This window comes from Scophthalmus maximus, chromosome 4 (genome assembly GCF_022379125.1).
Source record: "Scophthalmus maximus strain ysfricsl-2021 chromosome 4, ASM2237912v1, whole genome shotgun sequence".
Taxonomy (NCBI): Eukaryota; Metazoa; Chordata; class Actinopteri; order Pleuronectiformes; family Scophthalmidae; genus Scophthalmus; species Scophthalmus maximus.
In genome coordinates this window covers 18193890-18212833 of record NC_061518.1, presented here as the reverse complement: position 1 = coordinate 18212833, position 18944 = coordinate 18193890, and the positions used below count along the sequence as shown (strand labels likewise).

The following is an 18944-nucleotide window of genomic DNA, read 5'->3' as shown; positions in this document are numbered from 1 at the left end:
ACCCAGAAAACTGCAACATTAAACCCACACAGTGAGTCAGGACCCTGCACCTTAATGTTGACCTATGATGGCGGGTGCTCGCTCTCTGTTTGTTTGGCAGCTTTGATAAAGAGCTGTATAAAAAACAAAAAACCTTCAACTCACACAGGCAAGTTTATCAAACTGCATACTTTTGGTATGTAGGAAGAAAACTTCCAACAATCAACCAACATCAGAGCATTTGATGTCTTTTCCTCTTTTGACAGAATTTCATGTGGAACAAGGTCAGACCAAGCAACTGCTGTTGATCAAAAGTAACCACATATCAACGTGTAAATGTGGCTTCAGTCTGAATAGGCCTATCTTGCATGTGTGTTCACAGCAATAGCATCATTTGTTTGACAGATGACATTTTAAGTGCAACATGGTTTGTTACACTAAAGTATCTGGGATGACTTTGTTAGTATCATTTTGAGAGAAGCAGAGAAGAATTCAAATTTTTACAATTATTATTACTATTAATAATTTATTTTACAATATTCTTTTTCATCTTAGAGCCTTCTGTGTATGTTCTGATGCACAATTGTAGGACGTGTAAAACACCTGGCAGTTGATCTATCACTGTCTATCCCAGTTGCTGAAGCCAGCCAGAAGGGGAGCAACAATATCTTTTTCCTCAGAGAAAATCCCATCAGTGCCATTCTTTACTCTTCTTTCAACGAGGACATGTTCCCCAGTTCTGATGTAACTGATACTATAGACAAATCTTTTGCTCCGGGAGCTCATTATGAATGAGGCCGGAAGACCGCGCTGACAAATAACAACATGTTTTGGGTCATCATGTTCCCGTCTTTCCTGCACGTAACTTGAACACCACATAATGATCTAACTTAAATTGGAACCAGGGAAATTAATCCACCGCAATAAATCACGGCAGATCCTGTAACATCATACGGACATCGCAAAGGAAGGGGGACAAAGTATCGCTTGCCAGGCCCTTGTAAGGGGCTTAGTTTCTTCATGTCAAAATGATGAATACTGTTTGCCGTGCATCTACTTTATAATTTTGATCTGTGTTTACTGCAAATTCTAGATATGCTGACAAAAATGTTAAGCTCTCTCAAAAGAGCGGGCATTGGTCCGTCAGTTGCGCCATAGAGTCCACGCTGCTGACTGAGCGACGCTTTCGTCTGGCACTGAATGTTTACTTAGCACTGCAATAAAATCCTGGTCTGAATGAGATCACAGTCAAGCACGTAGGACAAACATTTTTTTTGACATGCACTTCCTGTTCCCCTGTCACTTGTCGGTCTGTCTGGCTGCACCTGTTGCTGTGTTCTATTATCTCTGCCCTCTTCTAGTCCTTGTGCTTCCCTTTGTGCTCTGTTGGTGGGTCTGTTAACCTCTGTCTGATCTCTTCACCAGCGTTTCCCATTGATGCTCCTGTAGTTTTCAAGTTTTTGGATTATGTAAATTAGGATTTGGTTTAGTTTTTTTCCTTAAAGGATTGAAAGTCCATTTTTTGTTAACTGTTTCTTTAAATCTTCATAATTTTTCCCTCTCAATTCTGCATTTGGGTCCTGGTTCATCTGGCATCTTACTATGAGAAGTGGAGGTTTGGAACTAGAAGAAGTGGTTTAGGGATCAAAGAGACTCCAGTAAAAGATCGTCCTGCTCGTTTGTGAGTAAAAAAACTATTCAACATGCTGCTGTACGGCAAACGGGCAACGTTGATTTTGGACAATGCATTTGTGGTAAATGAGACGCTTGCAAGGAGGAAATGGAAAAAAAATTCTACTTGACACTGAAAAGTTAAGGACTTCATCATGCTGGCCTACAATTTATTGACCTCGCAAAGCCTGAAACGTGCCCTCGCGCTGTTTCCGTTTGTCTTGTACAGCAGTGCCACTTTTGACTGTGGCCTGTCGGTGGCTCTAACTCTTTCCCCTTTGGTGTTTTTGTATTTCTCACACAGATACGGCAAAGGTAGAGGAATGTGCTGTGAGAAGATGAAGGAGCGCTCTGCTTAGTCCCCTTTCCTCCTTGCCTTGACCTGTGTTCGACTTTCAGTGAGACCTCGCCATGGAAACGGAGCCCAGTGTTTAGATTGACTTAAATATTTAGGAAATCTATATGCAACCATTTTATTAGAGAAAGATCAGGGCAACATCTGCCACGGACATGCATTTGTAAAGATTTGCCAAATCCACATGAGAACAAAATATGTTTGCACTCAAAGCTAGGCTAAGGAATTCTGCATGAACAAGTTAATGACACACTCATCTATCGTATCTATAGTGAATAAGAAGCTAGCCAGGAGCCAGTTGGCTTTACTTAGCGCAAAGACAGGAAACAGGAGGAAGCGGCGAGACTCGCTCTCTGGCCAGAGGTTCAACAAAATCCTCCTTCGTGCACCCCTGACGCTCGTCCGTCAGCATGTTACACATCAGAGAGATAGTGTAAAAAAAAAGCCAGAGTCAAATTCCTTGTAGGTGTAAATTGGCCAATAAAACCGATTCTGATTCTGATCATGTTTGTTCAATCACAGTGTAAAAAAAAAAAGCCAAATTAGTTCTGGTTCACTTCTCGGAGCAACTGCTCCCAGTCGACCAGGAGGAGGTCTGCACGGTGCAGCACGACAACCCCTGAATCGGACACGTGGGTCTTAAAGTCCATTCAGATGTTTCATGGCCTCAAATGAAAAGCCACACCAACCTGGAACATGGAGATTTTGGGAACTTGCATAAAGACTTTGTCCTTTCTGTGTGCTCCCTGTAATAACAGTCGGGTGCTAGACCTTTTTACTGTACCGTACTAACGCCATCTACATAAGTGGCAAGATCCGAACGAGAATTCACCACATTCATACATCCCTGCAGCTGAGGCACTTTACTTTGCTTGTTGCTGGTGCTTGATGCTCTTTTTTTTTCTCAAAGGGAATATTATTATTTTTTTTCAGCAGCCCTGACTCTCAGCTGCCTGCATATGTCATGCCCATCTTGTTTACTGGAGGAGTTGCAGGCAGACGATATCCAAACTGAGATTTTTTTTTCTCCAATTAAAATGTTTAACATGGTGATCTCTTTTTTTGGGGGGGGGGGGGGGGGGGGGCGTTAATGGTGTTTGGCGTTAAACCCCTCCCCGGAGGTTTGTCCTGCACGGCTCTGATCGGTATGCAGATAAAGGTGGAGCGGATGCTGAGCGCGCAGGAGCAGGACGCAGGAGCAGGACGCGCAGGACGCAGGAGCAGGACGCAGGACAGATGCTCTGGGTGTGATCTCACAGCTCTGCTCCTGATGGGATCTTGAAACACCCCCGGACTTTGCGCAAGAGGCTGAACCCGTCTCCACCGCACATGCCAGAACGTGAGTTGTTTTTTATTTATTTATTTTTAAATGTATTTATTTATTCTCCCTGTTATTCATGGAGAGGGAACAGTGCGCATAGTGTCCACACGTCTTGACTAAGATTTGTCTGTTAGTTTTTTCCAGATGTGGACACATCTTTGTGCAGTTCAGATCATTCACAGATGAGTCAAATGAGTCAAAATACAATTTGTGATTTTTGTTTTAATAATTAATGTATAGGGTTCCTGCCTGTATCTATACGTATTGCACACATTGAAATGAGTTTCTCTTGGGGAAAAAAATCTTTCTAACAGAAAATGTCGTATCGTTATCTAAATTGATATTTTACTATTTGCATCTCGGATCAACATTTTAAAATTCCCAAGACAATCAACGACGACGGGGGGGGGGGGCATGCCTGTGTGCTCAATTCTGCTTAAAGATCTGTGTGTTGCATATTCCAAAGAGAATATTCCAAAGAGAATATGCAACACTGAGATTCCACAGGTCAGTTCGCGGAAACACCTCTGACATTCTGTATTTCAGTTTTTCTCAATTTATGATGAAGTGGGGAAGTGCAGTGTTGACTGTAAAATAACTTGGATGAGACCCCTAACCATGCTTTTCTTTTCTTAGCTGTACAACATGTAAACACACATACACAAACACAAAGCAAACGAAATATAAAGTTCAAACACTCAGGCATACACAGATACTGTACACAAATCAGACACATATATAATAATAATAATAATAATAATAATAATATCAATAAATGAATCAATAAATAAATCAATAAATGAAGGAGGGGGGTTCCATCAACCAGGGGATAAAATGGAAGAGATTTAAAGAAGCTCAAAAAGGGCTCAGAATCACCTTTCAGAGAATATTTGATCTTTTTCAATTTCAGAAAAACACAACATCCCACGGCTATTGAGTGCTGGAATGGTCTTTTGTAGATTTTCAGTGGAGAGGGAGTTGTCGTCTCGCCAGTAAGGAGGTGAAAGCAAAGATGTCTAATTGCTTTGAAGTATGTAATCTTCTGGGCATCCAAATATGGGGGGAGAGACTTTTACAGTTATCACAAGTGTTTTTGAGAAAATATCAAAGTACCTCTACCAGAGGGGAAATACTAATGGGCAAGAATGAAACATATGGGTCAGATTGAGAGGCATGGCGTATGTCACATCTGTCAGTGACAGTGGGACAAATTTGTGACAGACGTGCCTTGGAGGAATGGATCCAGTGCTTTTTGCATTTTTTTTATTGAGAAACTGTTTTATTTTGGGCTCACACACCGAAGGTTCATTATATGGCCCTCATGCTGGCTGAAAAAAATAAAATTGTTGTTACATCAATTATAATATAAGGGATGGGAAAAAAAAACATTCCATTTTTCAATTTCTGTTCTTATGCTCTCTAAGAAAAAAATTCTGAAAAGCAACTTTAGACTTACAGGTTGTGGTTGAATATTATATGCACTCTAGGAATATGCGGGCATGTATATAAGTTTGTACAATATATCCATCCATCCATTATCAATACTGCTTTATGCATTAAGGGTCGCGGTGGGGCTGGAGCCAATTGTATATTATAATATTACATATGATATTAGCTAAATGTACTGTATTGGTGTTAGTGATGTTCCTCACCGTGTGTTGACTCTCTCCTTCTGCCTCACTTATATTATAATGTGAATAGGGCTTCCATATATGCATATTGTGAGATCTGCATATGATTTATGTTTTACTCTTGTTCACAGCTCTGCTCTTCACAGTGGATGGGCAGAATGCTTCTCCTCCTGCGAGCCTCAGAAAATGAACGCCACTCCGTGTGACTCTGGTGTGACCATGTATCACCTGACAGCAGACCACCGACTGAACGCCAGCTGCAACTGCTCCTCGCCCCCTTCCAACTGGACAGCAGGGGTCGACTCCCTGCAGCTGCCCACATTCACCACAGCAGCCAAAGTCAGGGTGACCATTACCTTCATCCTCTGTGCCACATCGGCCTTTTGCAACCTGGCCGTGCTGTGGGCGGCGCACAGCGATGGGAAACGCAAATCCCATGTCAGGGTGCTGATAATCAACCTGACTGTGGCCGATCTGCTTGTGACCTTCATCGTGATGCCTGTGGACGCAGTGTGGAACATCACACTCCAGTGGCTTGCCGGGGACTTTGCCTGCAGGCTGCTGATGTTTCTCAAGCTGCAGGCGATGTACTCCTGCGCCTTTGTCACCGTGGTGATTAGCCTGGATAGGCAGTCAGCCATTCTCAACCCTCTGGCCATCAACGAGGCCAGAAAGAGGAACAGAGTCATGCTGTCGGTGGCGTGGGGCATGAGTGTCGTGCTGTCGGTCCCTCAGGTAAAGTCGTTGAACAACCTGGGGACAGGACTATCTGTTGTCTTTTAATTGAGCTATAAACAGGTTGTCATTAGATGAGCCGCCCAACAAGGGACTTTTTATACTCTGATCAATTCTTTTTTTTGTGTGTGTGTGTGTGTGTGTGGGGGGGGTTGTTCTGTCTTTCTTTCCAAAGACAGAACAACCTGTGAAAAAGATTTTTGCATCTCCAGCAGCTTCTTGCCAACATTAACATTTATTTACTTGCCGAGGGCTCTTTCATGTTTCTAACCGAAGTCACCGGAGGCACAGTGGAATAACGTCAAGCTGTGGTGACACAATATAAACTCCTCACAATTCCTTGTTGGTTTCAATTTCTACAAGAGAAGCTTTCAAAAATGAAACTAAGAAAAGATGAAATACAGCCAAATAAGCTTGGCCTAATTGTGATCCATGGATTTCGTCTTCATCTTCCTGGTTAAAAAGCATCAGATGTGTCTTTTTGGGGAAGGACCATATGAACACTTGCAGAAAAAAGAGGTATTTTTAAAGTCACCTTTTCTAACTTTAACAAGTGAGACGATGCATTGCCGTTCCAGCTTTGGGTTGTGTACAATAAGGACCGCCTCTTTGAGGGACCCACTTCCTGACCTCAGATATTAACTAGACGCTCAATCGGAAACCTCTGACACTGTTATCTCAAACCTTGGGAAAAACAATCGCACGTGTTAGCACGACAGGTAAGTGTCAAGTGGGCTGCTCACTACATTTCATGTCCCCTGACAACCTCTATCCCAGGTCAACCAGAATGATGACACAACCACCACACACGGATAGAAACGAGTGTTACTTCACATTTGCCCTCTTGAGTAATGTTCCTTTCCCTCCTTAGGTATTCCTTTTTCACAACGTGACCATCATTCTTCCGGAGGACTTCACTCAGTGCACGACGCGTGGAAGTTTCGTCACTCACTGGCATGAAACGGCCTACAACATGTTCACCTTCTCCTGCCTGTTCCTGCTGCCTCTGGTCATCATGATCACCTGTTACACCAGGATCTTCTGTGAGATCTCCAAACGACTGAAGAGGGACAACCGTAAGTTAAAATTGACGCTGCAGCTCAGTTTGCATGAGTGACTGACACTTACTGCGCATGTAGCATGCTGCTGCACAGTGTTTGACCTGAATGTATAAATGCTGCTTGTTTGGGCGACTGTATGTGTTGGAGACATCTGATAATTTCCAGACCCCACCCTGCACAGTTTCCATTAAATAATCCAGTTTCTGTGGATTATTAAGCGACGAGGAATATGGTTTTTGAAAGAAATGTTGCGGCGGGCTCAGGGGATGACAGAGCCAGCCTGAAAGTTGGGCCACCCCTTTTGGTCCAGACTGAAATATCTCTACAACTATTGGATGGATTGAGGAATCTTTCTGACCATGGTGGTCCCTGACTTGTTCTGTGCCTCCATGTCGTCATTTTTGAATTTAGTGATATGCCTTGAGAACTATTGATGGTGAACGGTAAATGGACTGTATTTATATATATTTTTTTTTTTGTCATATAGACCACTCAAAGAGCTTTACAAGAAAAGTCACATTCACCCATTCAGACACATTTACATCGCGTTTTTTCTTCTTCTATCATTCACATTCACACACTGCCAGGAAGAGGCAATTTAGGGTTAAGTGTCTTGCCCAAGGACACAACGGCATGCGGACTGGGGGGCTGGGATCCAAGGTCGGCGGACGACCGACTCCACCTCCTGAGCCACAGCCGCTCAATGAGTTGTTGAATTTGAACAAGCTAACATTGGCGATCCCTTACTGTAATACTGTACCTTCCGATTAAACTCCTACAAAACATAACCATATTTTGTTAGTTTAGCCTAGTTTAAATACTTTCTTCTTCTTTTTTTTTTAAATCCCTACCTTAAACACTGGCCCAGTAAAGCTAAAAGTATCTGCATGGTAACTGAGATTAAAGAAATGAAAAATAAAAGAAAATTGGGTGAAACGACTACACAACAAAGTGATTTGATCGTGCTCTCACCATCTGGACTCACGGGTCAAGTAATGACTCAGTTGCAGCACAGGTCTTCAACTATCCTTTCTCTACCGCGGCACTTTAAGACTAAACCACCTTGAATCTTGAAGGGTTGGATTTTCTTTTTTATTAAATGTAAAATACAATGCCCACGCTGCATTTTGCACTCATCACATGATACCTATATCGATTGTTCCGATCGAGCCTTTGACAATGTGTGTTTTGCGGGTTTCTCTCATCTCTTCTGCCCCCAGTGTCCTCCAATGAAGTGCATTTGCGGTGCTCAAAGAATAACATCCCCAGAGCCCGGATGAGGACTCTAAAGATGAGTATCGTCATTGTCTTGTCTTTTATCATCTGCTGGACTCCGTACTACCTGCTGGGCCTGTGGTACTGGTTCTTCCCTGACGACCTGGAGGGGAAGGTCTCCCACTCGCTGACCCACATCCTGTTCATCTTTGGTCTCGTCAACGCCTGCCTGGACCCAGTCATCTACGGCCTGTTCACCATTCACTGCCGAAAGGGTCTCCGGAGGTTTTTCCGCAATGCGCCCACAGCATCTGACCTGGATAATAACACGATTGTGACTGGATCTTTTGTTTGTGCTGCCAATATTCTACCAACAAACAGAGCGGTGAGCCCGGCTTGCCGGGAGAAGTTTGTGTTGTGCCGTGGTGCTCACAGCAAAGCAGAGTCAACATCGCCAGGAGGTAGCTTTTTAACAGCAGACAATAATACAGAAAGAGATCTAAACCAGACAAGGCCCCACAACAACATACAGTATGAGGAAGAGGCAAAAGATTCTTGACAGGTTTATCTGCTGTTGTATAACTATACTATTTATTCAGATTTATTAATATGTCTGACTGTCCAACGTGGGGGGTCCTGTATTCCTAAAATACTTGGTGTCATTTTTGCCTTACCTCACAAAACAGGTTCGACATATGACATGAAATGAGAACTGTATATTTCCTATAAGAGGCGAAACTTGGTAAAGTAATGTTTATGTGCACTGCAAATCATGATTTGTTGTCATCTTGGATTAAATGTATATTCACTGTGATGAGTGTATATTGTGAATCCGTTGCTGCTGGTAATTTCCAATGTTCAGAGGCTAAATTCACTCATACAGCTGCAATTGTACGCAAATTCATGTTGCACAGCAGTGCTATGCCATTTTTCTGCAGACGTCTTATGCAAACCCACTTCTGTCTCTGAATAAATGTGTCGCAGTTGGGTCCCTGAGGGGACGGCTGCCCGAAATCAGTGATGCTGAGTCATATTGCTCAACTGGAAAGAGCATTTCCACCCTGGATAAATATAAATATATGGCAATGATGAAAGATAACTCTAAAATCCTCCTCAACTCTTTGATAATTCATCTTTTGTTGAAATGAAAGAGACATGTAGTTTAACTTGCTGTGGCTATAGCATCTCATCCAGCTAAGAAAAATGTCTGGATCCTATATATTAGAAAAAAATAAAGCTGTAAAATATTGACCAAATAAATGTGATACTGAGCAACATTTACAAATGACTGTAGAGCTATCAAGTTTGATTCATCATGGATTTGTGCTTCTTTCATGTTTTACAAAAGAAATAATGTAGCCAGAATAGGTATATAATCATTGCAGTTGTAATGAAAATGTGTTTCACTGTGGTATATTGTCAGTCCTCTATGATTTAAACAGAAGTTTATACAGAAAACAGATTTGTTATTGTGTACAGTATGTAGCTCCCACCTTTAATTAACTCCATATATTATTTTCCTGAATATGAAATCAAATACACAATTTCAAGATAAAACGTGTGACGTGTAATTTTCAACCAATCAATTGCTTGGTGTTGCTGTAGTAAAAAACTAATATATCCCAATATATCCCTCATATCTCCATATCGTCTGTTTGATTTGATCAACAGCTCAACACCCAATATCCAATTCACTATCACAGATGATATCATCGATAGATAAGAAAATAACATGTGTACGGAAAAAAACACCCATTCCTTACAACTATTGTATGGTAAAAATCAAGGCCTCGGATACTGTGGAAACAGCTAGCCCAGCAACCAGCACGTGTAAAGCTAATTGACATTGTTTATCTTGTAATCCCAAAGATTGAACTGTATTATTTTTCAGTTTATAGGACAAAAACTTCTATAAAATAGCAAACAGAGATTTACCCCGAGCAGCCAGTTAGCTAAGTTTAACATGAAGAAACAGGGAGAAACAGCTTGTCTGTGTCTGAACATGTATTTTGATAAATCACTACAAAAAAACCCGCATATTTAGAAAACGGCTACTCCTTTTTAGCAATTTCATTGTTTCTGTACTAATTTATCATTTTATAAAAGATAATTTCACAGCTGGAGTCTTGATCACCTGCGTGCAACGTGAAAGCCTTTAATTAAAGTATTTGTTCAGCTCCATTATCTTGTTTGTGCAGCTTTTCTGTTTACATATCCACTTAAATATGCAGCCAATTTGAACGGTATATTCTTTTAGAAGATCACCAGTGATCATCTGATCAATGCTTTTCTCCTGAAGCGGACAAAACTTTGTTTTGATAAAATAAGTATTTTTTACCTCGTATAAAGAAAGTTTGCTGCTTGGTGTTCAGAGCATAAACAGGATTGCACGGAATAGGGATCAGATGAGTTTTATGAGGAATCAAGAAGCACAGAGTGTTTTTTTTAATGACACTCTTGGATGTAACAAGATAGTCTCACAGTCCCTTTCATAAGTTTTTCTGTATTCAAACTGTTCGACAAGTCTTTATTCATCGTTGGAGTCATTTTCACATAAGCAAACACGCGTCACTGTCATTTTTCCGGTACATCACTGATGTTGGCAGTAACACGTGCCAGACTCTCTGAAAAGAACACCTTTGCTTTTATTATGCTCTCAGCAACGTGTTGACATTTGGCATCTACAGTGAAGCTTTTAGCTATTCAAATTATGTTTCAAGCTGATTAAAATCTGTATCCGTAACAGTTCCCTTTCACAGAGTGACGCAATCGTATAATTTGATACAACTAGTGAAGGTGGAAAACAAATGGTGCAAAAATGCAGATAAATGTTTCCAGAAAGAGACCAGAATTTCCGCCAGCTACCAATCTGATCTTGAAGAGGGAGACAATGAGGACTAATGGTGCCATTGTTATAGATGAACACTATGCTATCAGACATATTAGGATTCGTCTAGATTGTTGTTACCCTGGGACACAATAAATACAGAGGTTATTTAGCAGATGATTATGCTCTTTTGTATTTGAATATGACAGACAAAAAAAATTGAGCAATCGGCTATAATGCTGCTCCCTACTTATCTTTAATTCTTTAAAATTTTGGGACAACTTCTCAGTAGGGTCAAAAGGTCAAATAATGTAGTCAAATGTTTTTCTTTCCATAAAGTTATAAACTATATAAGTGGCATGAGGCTGCAGGTGCACAAGAACATACTCCACATCTTTTTGTTGTTACAGAACTGCCAAAACCAGATGTAAAACTACACCTTCACAGCACAAAGTGTCAAAGCTCTGAAAGAGATATTTCAAGATTGTTTTGTAACAAAAATTTAAAAAATCTTTGCTTCCTTTCCTGGCTTTTTGTGTGTGTCTTCTGACATTCAAACGTGACATATGAAACACCCCAAAGGCAGCAACAACAACAACAACAACAACAAAAACAGGGTACCCTGAGTGAGTTCACCCCGTCATAATCAGAATGAAAACACTTTTAACCTTTTAAAAAACATATTAGTGGAAGCCTTCAAGCACCACGCATATAAAAACAATGCCCATTTTAACACAAGAAACAAAGTAATTCCCTGAGACAACTCAGGATCACTGCTGCTATATGCCTAAATGTTTCGCATATATTGCTACATAAAGTATACACGACTGTGCTGCTTGTTGCAGTGCTTCAGTTTGCTTCAGCTCCGCTGTGTCTCTGTGGTGCCGTCACCGCAGTATCCTGTAGTCGCTTCCATGTTTGCGTGATAGCTTTGTTCCTTTCGTCCACAGACAGTGCTCTTCATATGGAAACACAGGAAACACATGACAAGAGACAAATGTAATATTCAAGTAGGACATGATTGGGCGTCGCGTTCAGGATGGAAATCTGGACATCACATGTTCAGGTGATGGAGGCGTAAAGACACGATTAAAACAAACCTTTGCTGGAGGTATCGATTGCAGGTTTCTTCGAGAGTGACAAAGCTCAATGATTCCTGTTGTGGAGATGGAGGTGAAACGATATACCGCTTAAGGATATCAGTCGCTCCAAAATGGAAGATGAGAAGCTGACTCTGGCTGACTTTTTTAGAGGACTCTCTGTAGCTGGAGTCCTGATTACCTGCGTGAAACGTGAAAGCCTTAATTACAGTAATTGTTCAGTTCCATTATCTTGTTTGTGCAGCTTTTTTTCCAGTTTACATATCCACTTAAATATGAAGCTAATTTGATACTGTAATACTCTTTTAGAAGATCACCAGTGATTATGTGATCAATGCTTTTGCCCTGAAGCGGACATAAATTTGGTTTCATTAAAAAAGAAGAAAAGAGAAAACCTTTTTACCTCGTATGAACAGAGTTTGCTGCTTGGTGTTCAGAGCATAAACAGGATTGCACGGAGTGGCGATCAGATGAGTTTTAGGAGGAATCAAGAAGCACAGAGGGGCTTTGTTGATGACATCTTGGATGAACATTTTTCCATTTCTTTGCACCACAAGGAACTAGTTAAGGCAGAAGAAAAACAAAACGGCAGAATCAAAGGAGACTGAAATTATAAGTTATTTTCTATTTCTTTTGTATTCCTTTTATAAGCAACTGCAGTGTTCCCACCGTGCTCTGTAGGAACGGCACTGGTGCAGTGATGGTTGGGAGGTCCCCACTGTCTTTTGGTCTGTCAAAACACAAGAAATAACATGTTGATTTTTTTATTATTATATTTTTTATAAAATATGACTGCACTTGATTCACTCAGGTTACCTTTCAGTGAGCAACATTGTGCAGGACTGTGTCCCTCGTCCGGTGGTGACTGTGTGAATTTCTCCACTTTTACACACTACTAGAAGACGGAGTTCATCAGCAGACACATGGCAGTAATCCACAAACTGGATCCTAAAGAAGGCACTGTGTGCTGCTGACGTTGAAACAACAGACAATTGAGACCCTGAGGGAAAGACGAGAGAAGGGCACAAAGAAAATCAAACAAGCAGAGGGCTTATCAGACACACACACACAACTTTCCATTAACTGATTCAGCCTCATTATGGCTTGTCAGTGAATTTTATCTTATAAGAATCCTATATATCTATCGGGTAAGAATATAAGGGAAGGCAAATCAGACACAGGGTAGGGGCAGGTCTTCGCCGCACCCAAGGTGGGAAGAACTACTTCTGTCATACTGATGCTGGTGGCTCGGTGAGAAAAGCTTGAATACATAAATATTTGATTATAATTGTTGAAATGTCATATAGGATACTGATTAAAAATAAGTGTGAGGGTGAACTTTCTTTTTCTTTTTTTTAATGGGCAGTAATATTATATTTACAGGTGTGTGTGTGTGTGTGTGTGTGTGTGTGAAAGAGAGAGAGGGGGAAAATATCAATAACATTATTTGAGTTTTCAATCAAGAAAAATTAGATACTATAAGCTGTATAAATATAAATTGTATTGCTATACTGGGGTAACATTTGTAAGAAAGTAAAAGGTGCATCAACATAAGATTTGCTCACCAGATTGCCGATCCCAGACACACACCAAAGCATTGTTGAGCCCAAGAGCTATGTAGCGGGTGCATCTACTAACAGCAGAGCAGAGGATTTCCTTTGCATTTGGCCACAACACATCTGGCGTGGGTTCAACATCTGCTTAAGAAAAAAGAGAAAAAATATGTCTTTTGCCCTCTCACGGACAAAGTGAAAACATTACAGTACACATAAGCTATCCCCAACAGGCAAGACATTTTAAAGATGTGGTTGTGGGTTCAACTCTGAACAACTAATCGTTCTACCTGGTTTGTTCTTCTGTGCTTTTTGCAGCAAATACTGGAGAAGATAATGACTACCACTCCACCACACACAGACAGCAACAGGCAAGTCTGCTGAGGAAAGGTCAGAGATTAGGGAGGAAATCAGGGCACTTAATGAATATGAGGGATAAAATCCATCAAAAAAATAAATCTGCAAGGGTACACACTTGTGTCTGTCAACCTCAAGGGCTGTTCATATTTATTATCAATCATTTTGGAATTTGCCAACTGTGTTTTTAGTGGAATTGTCCCTGAAGCAGTGAAAAGCCAACACTCAGATTTCTAATTACTAAAGAACCCAGCACTGCAACCCCTTCTCCATTACAAACCTGGCAGAGACTTAACTTTACTGTCACCAGGAAACAGAGGACAAGGCAGAAGAAAGTGCTGGGTGCAACATCTGGAAAAAAAAAAAAAAAGGCTTGACGTTACTAATGTGGGAAATCTGCATTTGCAGAAAATGATTTACATGATTCTCAGGCAATATTATCAAGGGCACAGTTTGGTTCCAGAGGGGGGAGACACAGCCCAACCAAAACAAAACAAAACAAAAAATACTTCATTAAACAGAGCAATCATAAAGAGTGTGGCAGCTTAGTTGTTAAACACTGATTGTAATATCTTGTACCTTGTGCTTTCATTTGTTTGTTTAGGTTTTTCGGCATTAGTATTGCAAGAGTGTTTCTCCCATTCGTGCCTCCTGGTGTCTACGTCCACAGCCAAATAGTGTGGGAAAATATCTTTCAGTGGACCTTTCAGTGACATTCCTGCAGAAAATATATGCGTGATCAGTTTTATTATACTAAACAAAAGTGCTTGGAAAAGTTTGGCATCAATAAAAACATATACCTGCTGAAATCTCAGGTGGCTGAATTTTATTTGGCACTGACAACGGAGACCATTTTACATCCTTGTCTCCTGAAGAGTTTGATTCCTGAAGATTTAAAAAAAGAAAGACCAATACAATATACAATACATAGCAAATATCGAATAGTTTTTATGAAATTTGTTATACAGTAGTTGAATCTGGCAGGAAAAACCATTGGAAAAATGTGCAAAATATGTGAAGAAAGACAGTAATTTAATGAGATGAAAGAAAACCAAAAACACTTGGACTCGCAGCTTCTCTTTCATTCACCACATTGCAAGCATGGCGCTCTTCCCCAGGCGGCATTGAGACCATGCCCTTCTGTTTTCTTCAAGCCATTATGTTTCATTTGTGCACATACAGTATTTAGCATTGATGTAAAAAATGTGAAAAATTTGCTTCACGTTGAAATGGCAGCTGACAAACACATTTCACTGTTAGTAAGATGCCGGATGTGATATCTGATACAAAATCATGTCCAGGCCAGCCGAATAATTTGGTGTAAAACAGTGTAATACCTGCGCCTGTGACACTGTCGTCTGTAACTCTTTCAGCCAGGTTTCTGAAGGGAAGTGGTGGACTTCAAGCCAAATTGCACTGTTGCCTAACAGGGGATTAGAAATTCAAATGATTCAACATTTGAATGTGACATCTTTAATTATTATTAATCACACAGTGAAAATAGCTCAAACAAGACGAGAAGTTCTTACTTACAACTGATTGTTGCCGCTCCGTAATGTCCCCCTTGAGACAGTTCAAAGGTCAAGCACACGCTCCTTTTGTTGATATCTTCCTAATATTGACAGAGCTTTTAACAATCTCTCTTTTATTTAAAAAAGGCAAAAATAAAACCTATATGCAAATACATTCATTGTTTGGTGAAACAATACAAAAAAAAAGTTTTATGTTTAACCTGATAAGTATACCATTATGGACAACACAGAAACTTATCTTCATTAAACTGTAGGAGCGTGCAGAGGTAAAAATAAATAAATAAATGGGACAACAGTGAATAATGACAATACGCACCATGATGTTAACAACACTGAGGAGGTGAATTTTGTCACAGTGAAAAGCAAAGACTCTGGCAACACCTGCAGCAAAAAGACGCACAACAATATATTTTTGTTATATAAGTTCCTGTTTCAAAAAGCCTCCTGCAGATTTCCTCTTTGAACCTTTCGTTCCTCTGACTCACTGGTGTCATTGTTTACATAGTTCGGTGCATCACAATTCACAACCTGCGGAGTACGCCTGGGGTATTTGTAGTGTACAAATGAAAATCATTCTCTTGACAATTTGGAGAAGCAGATTGAATGCAGGAGAGGGAAACTGAAAAGAAACACGGTGACTGAGCAGAGGCGGATTACCCACCCATATCATCAATGGTGCCAAGTAGATAGGCCGCCTCAGCCATTCTGGTCATCTGGATGGATGTAATTTCCAGTCTGTCCTCCAGCCAGTCTGCAGCAGAGATCAGAGGAGACACACACCACACAGACAATCCCTGGGAGTGGCCCAGACTGAGGTACCTGCCGTCCTCCGAGCAGGCAAGGCAGTTGGTGTTCTGTGGAAGCTGACGGATAAGTCATAACAGTCAAAAACTAATACCAATATAACCACGCTATACAAAAATATCAATATACTATTATCTAATTATCTGCTAATGCTAAGCTTTTCATTAGCAGAGTAAATAGCAAGGGCCGTGTGTGACTGTACAACTAATATATTGCGCTACAATGAATAATTGTCTGTTGACATTCTTCCGAATTATACACAGTTTAGGAACAACTTGGCCAGATGACTCGTCGAGCCTGTGGCGGTTAACGTCTCCGTCATGAACTCTGTACCTTTTTTGCACTGGACAATTCCAAAGTTTCCCCTCTTGGTTTCTCTGCTTTGAAAGCTGCTTCCATCTCTGAGTCTGGTGTACCTTGTTGTGGTGTACTGGGACATGAGATGAGGAAAAAAAAATGTTAAATGCGGCACAACCTTTTTGTTTTGTTTGATCCAACATTATATTGGCACGGCAAAAGAGCAGACAGGCAGAAGCAAACGACACACATATGCAGTGGTGAGGGAAATACCAAGCTCTTTTAGTTGAGTTAAATTATCTGCAATGAGAAGAAAATAAGGAAGGTTGAGTAATTGTGATTTTAAAGTAAAAGTACTATATAAGTATAAGTACAGTATTATATAAGTATTATCATCAGAGTAAGTATCAAAATTAAAAGTGCTCCTTATATAGTGTTAGATTGTTCTTTAGATATGGGTACAAAATCCATTTTAATGTTGTAGGTGAAACATTTACACTATTCCATGTATTGTATTGGGTTGTTAGAGTGAACCTATTCTGTAGCATATCATTTAATAAACTTACATTTAGGTTTATGTAAGTTAATATGTATTTTAGATGTGAAATCTGAATCTGAGCAGTGAAGTGAAGTAAATATGTATAATATCTGTATACCCAAAAGTACATTCAATATGAATACTTAAATAAAGAACTAGTACATCAGTAGATGTGTGAAGCAGTTCAGACACGAAGCTAAGATCACGTGTCGGGACATGATACATGATACAATGTCTGGGTCCGGGCGAGAAGTGACAACACGTTGAGCTCACACTCAATGGCGCTGTATTTAGCAGCTAGTGCTAACACCGGAAACGGTGAGTATGCTACATGCCCCATGCTACCCAAGGCTAACACTAGGAAATGGAAAGGTGGACGCACATCGGTGACCTTCTGCTTAGGGGCGAATTTAAAAACCTCCTTCTTGAGTCAACCGCCACTGGACAGCTGGCGTCATTACCTTGTGGATCGGGCCCAAGTCCGGGACGGCCACACGAGCAGCCTCGGAGGATGCTAAGCGTTTCACGGTCGTCATGGCAACAGTGTCTCCATGGACGCAGAGCTCTGTCCTTTTCGCTTTGTCATTTTTGTTTAGTGATAGAGAACTCAAGTGTGAGCAGATGTTTGTAACCGTGGGTAGGAGGCAGGGCCCTCCTCAGACAATTTGAGGGACAAACAGAAAAGACAAAAAAAAAGTAAGATGTGATGACAAAATACCATTCAGTTCGACATTCTGTGTATTAACTGAATATATGGGTGCGGTTTCGGTGAGGTTATTGCCTGTCGTGGCTGATGAGATCAAACCAGCCATCAAAGGAGCCTTTGGATATGTTTTTATTTTGTTTTTTGGGGTGAAAATAAACAACCAATCAGAATTAAGTGTATTGCTGTTGCCACGTAGAAGTCTGACTTTTCGACCAATCAAAGTGTCGTTGGTGGAGGGCCAGGGGGGATGTAGGCTACTGCAATATGTACTTGTCAATACATTTGGGAGATTAACATTCCAACACCAGCTACAAAAAACAAAAACAAAAATAAATAAATAAATACAAAAGTAAGACCAACTTTGAAACTAAATATAATTCAGGCTCGACAGCTCGACTGTAGTGGGATGCACTTACAAAAACTAGAAGGTTGCATAGTTTGCCTCCTCAGTGAAGTTACCCACCAGTGATTTTGATATGGCCCTTTGGAGCCTTGACCTAAATAAACTAAGTGTAGGCAAATCGTGGTCAATAACTGACTCTTTTTTAAAAAAAAAAAAATACAATATTGATCATCTTAGGTGATCAGTCAATGAATAGCTTTACGGTGCAACGACAGATAATGCATGAATGAGGAGTAGATACTATACCATTTGATGTGGAAAAAATTCTCATTGGTTCCAAGTTGCATTGGTTGAGTGGCAGACTTGGACTGAGCACAAGGGGGAAGCATTTCAAAATGTGTACCGAGTGCTGTCTTTATAAAAGCATATGTGCCCAGAAGTAAACACAGGTTTTCTTTATTTCAAGTCAGTCTTATATGATTGCACTCTAGTCCTCCTACATGGGAACACAAAATTAGCTATTTCTAATTATACAGCTGGGACCCAGTGCTTTAGAATCAAAGACGATTATTGTTATTGTTATGGACAACAATATGAAGCCTTCACAGTAACAGTATTTTCATTTTCCGCCCCTATCAGGATTATAATAACTGGCCCATGTCATAAACAGACAATTAGAGAAAATTGCACGAGATTAGCTTCATGTATGATCATGGGGTTTCCCCACCTGCCAAATACCACTTTATCCCTTGCTTATATTATTGGGCTCCACACTTTTATCAATTGTTTGATCACAAATGGACGTTGGTCGAGATTCTCCACACGTTTTTTCCTCCCTAGAAATGGTAAAATTCTTATTAAGAGAAGTACAAAGACCTTGATGAAGGCTGAACATTTTTACAACTTGGCAACCCAAACT

General features: G+C 40.5%; 2 protein-coding genes across 6 annotated transcripts; one reads left to right on the top strand and one right to left on the bottom strand.

The window, feature by feature from the left end:
- Positions 1 to 1247: 1247 nt before the first annotated feature.
- Positions 1248 to 10104, top strand: LOC118302063 (gonadotropin-releasing hormone II receptor). 2 transcript variants are annotated; one of them, XM_035627879.2, is made up of 6 exons: positions 1248 to 1368; positions 1590 to 1660; positions 1955 to 3344; positions 5089 to 5692; positions 6564 to 6768; positions 7974 to 10104. In XM_035627879.2, the coding sequence occupies exons 4-6, from the start codon at positions 5144 to 5146 to the stop codon at positions 8525 to 8527; spliced, it is 1308 nt and encodes a 435-aa protein (XP_035483772.2). In that variant the 5' UTR covers positions 1248 to 1368; positions 1590 to 1660; positions 1955 to 3344; positions 5089 to 5143; the 3' UTR covers positions 8528 to 10104. The 2 variants fall into 2 exon arrangements, with proteins under 2 accessions (XP_035483772.2, XP_047187454.1); XM_047331498.1 differs by having other exon boundaries at positions 1248 to 1660.
- Positions 10105 to 10363: 259 nt separating this feature from the next.
- wdr93 (WD repeat domain 93) lies at positions 10364 to 17777 on the bottom strand. Of its 4 annotated transcripts, none has more exons than XM_035627877.2 (16): positions 17438 to 17777; positions 16475 to 16571; positions 15999 to 16200; positions 15654 to 15718; positions 15339 to 15417; positions 15143 to 15228; positions 14606 to 14690; positions 14385 to 14523; positions 14101 to 14156; positions 13739 to 13825; positions 13461 to 13595; positions 12712 to 12895; positions 12565 to 12625; positions 12299 to 12455; positions 11896 to 12076; positions 10364 to 11753 (listed from the first exon to the last, which is right to left on the bottom strand). In XM_035627877.2, the coding sequence occupies exons 2-16, from the start codon at positions 16538 to 16540 to the stop codon at positions 11645 to 11647; spliced, it is 1692 nt and encodes a 563-aa protein (XP_035483770.1). In that variant the 5' UTR covers positions 16541 to 16571; positions 17438 to 17777; the 3' UTR covers positions 10364 to 11644. The 4 variants fall into 4 exon arrangements, with proteins under 4 accessions (XP_035483770.1, XP_035483771.1, XP_035483768.1 ...); XM_035627878.2 differs by having other exon boundaries at positions 13461 to 13592; positions 17438 to 17769; XM_035627875.2 differs by having other exon boundaries at positions 14086 to 14156; positions 17438 to 17768.
- Between the last annotated feature and the right edge of the window lie 1167 nt (positions 17778 to 18944).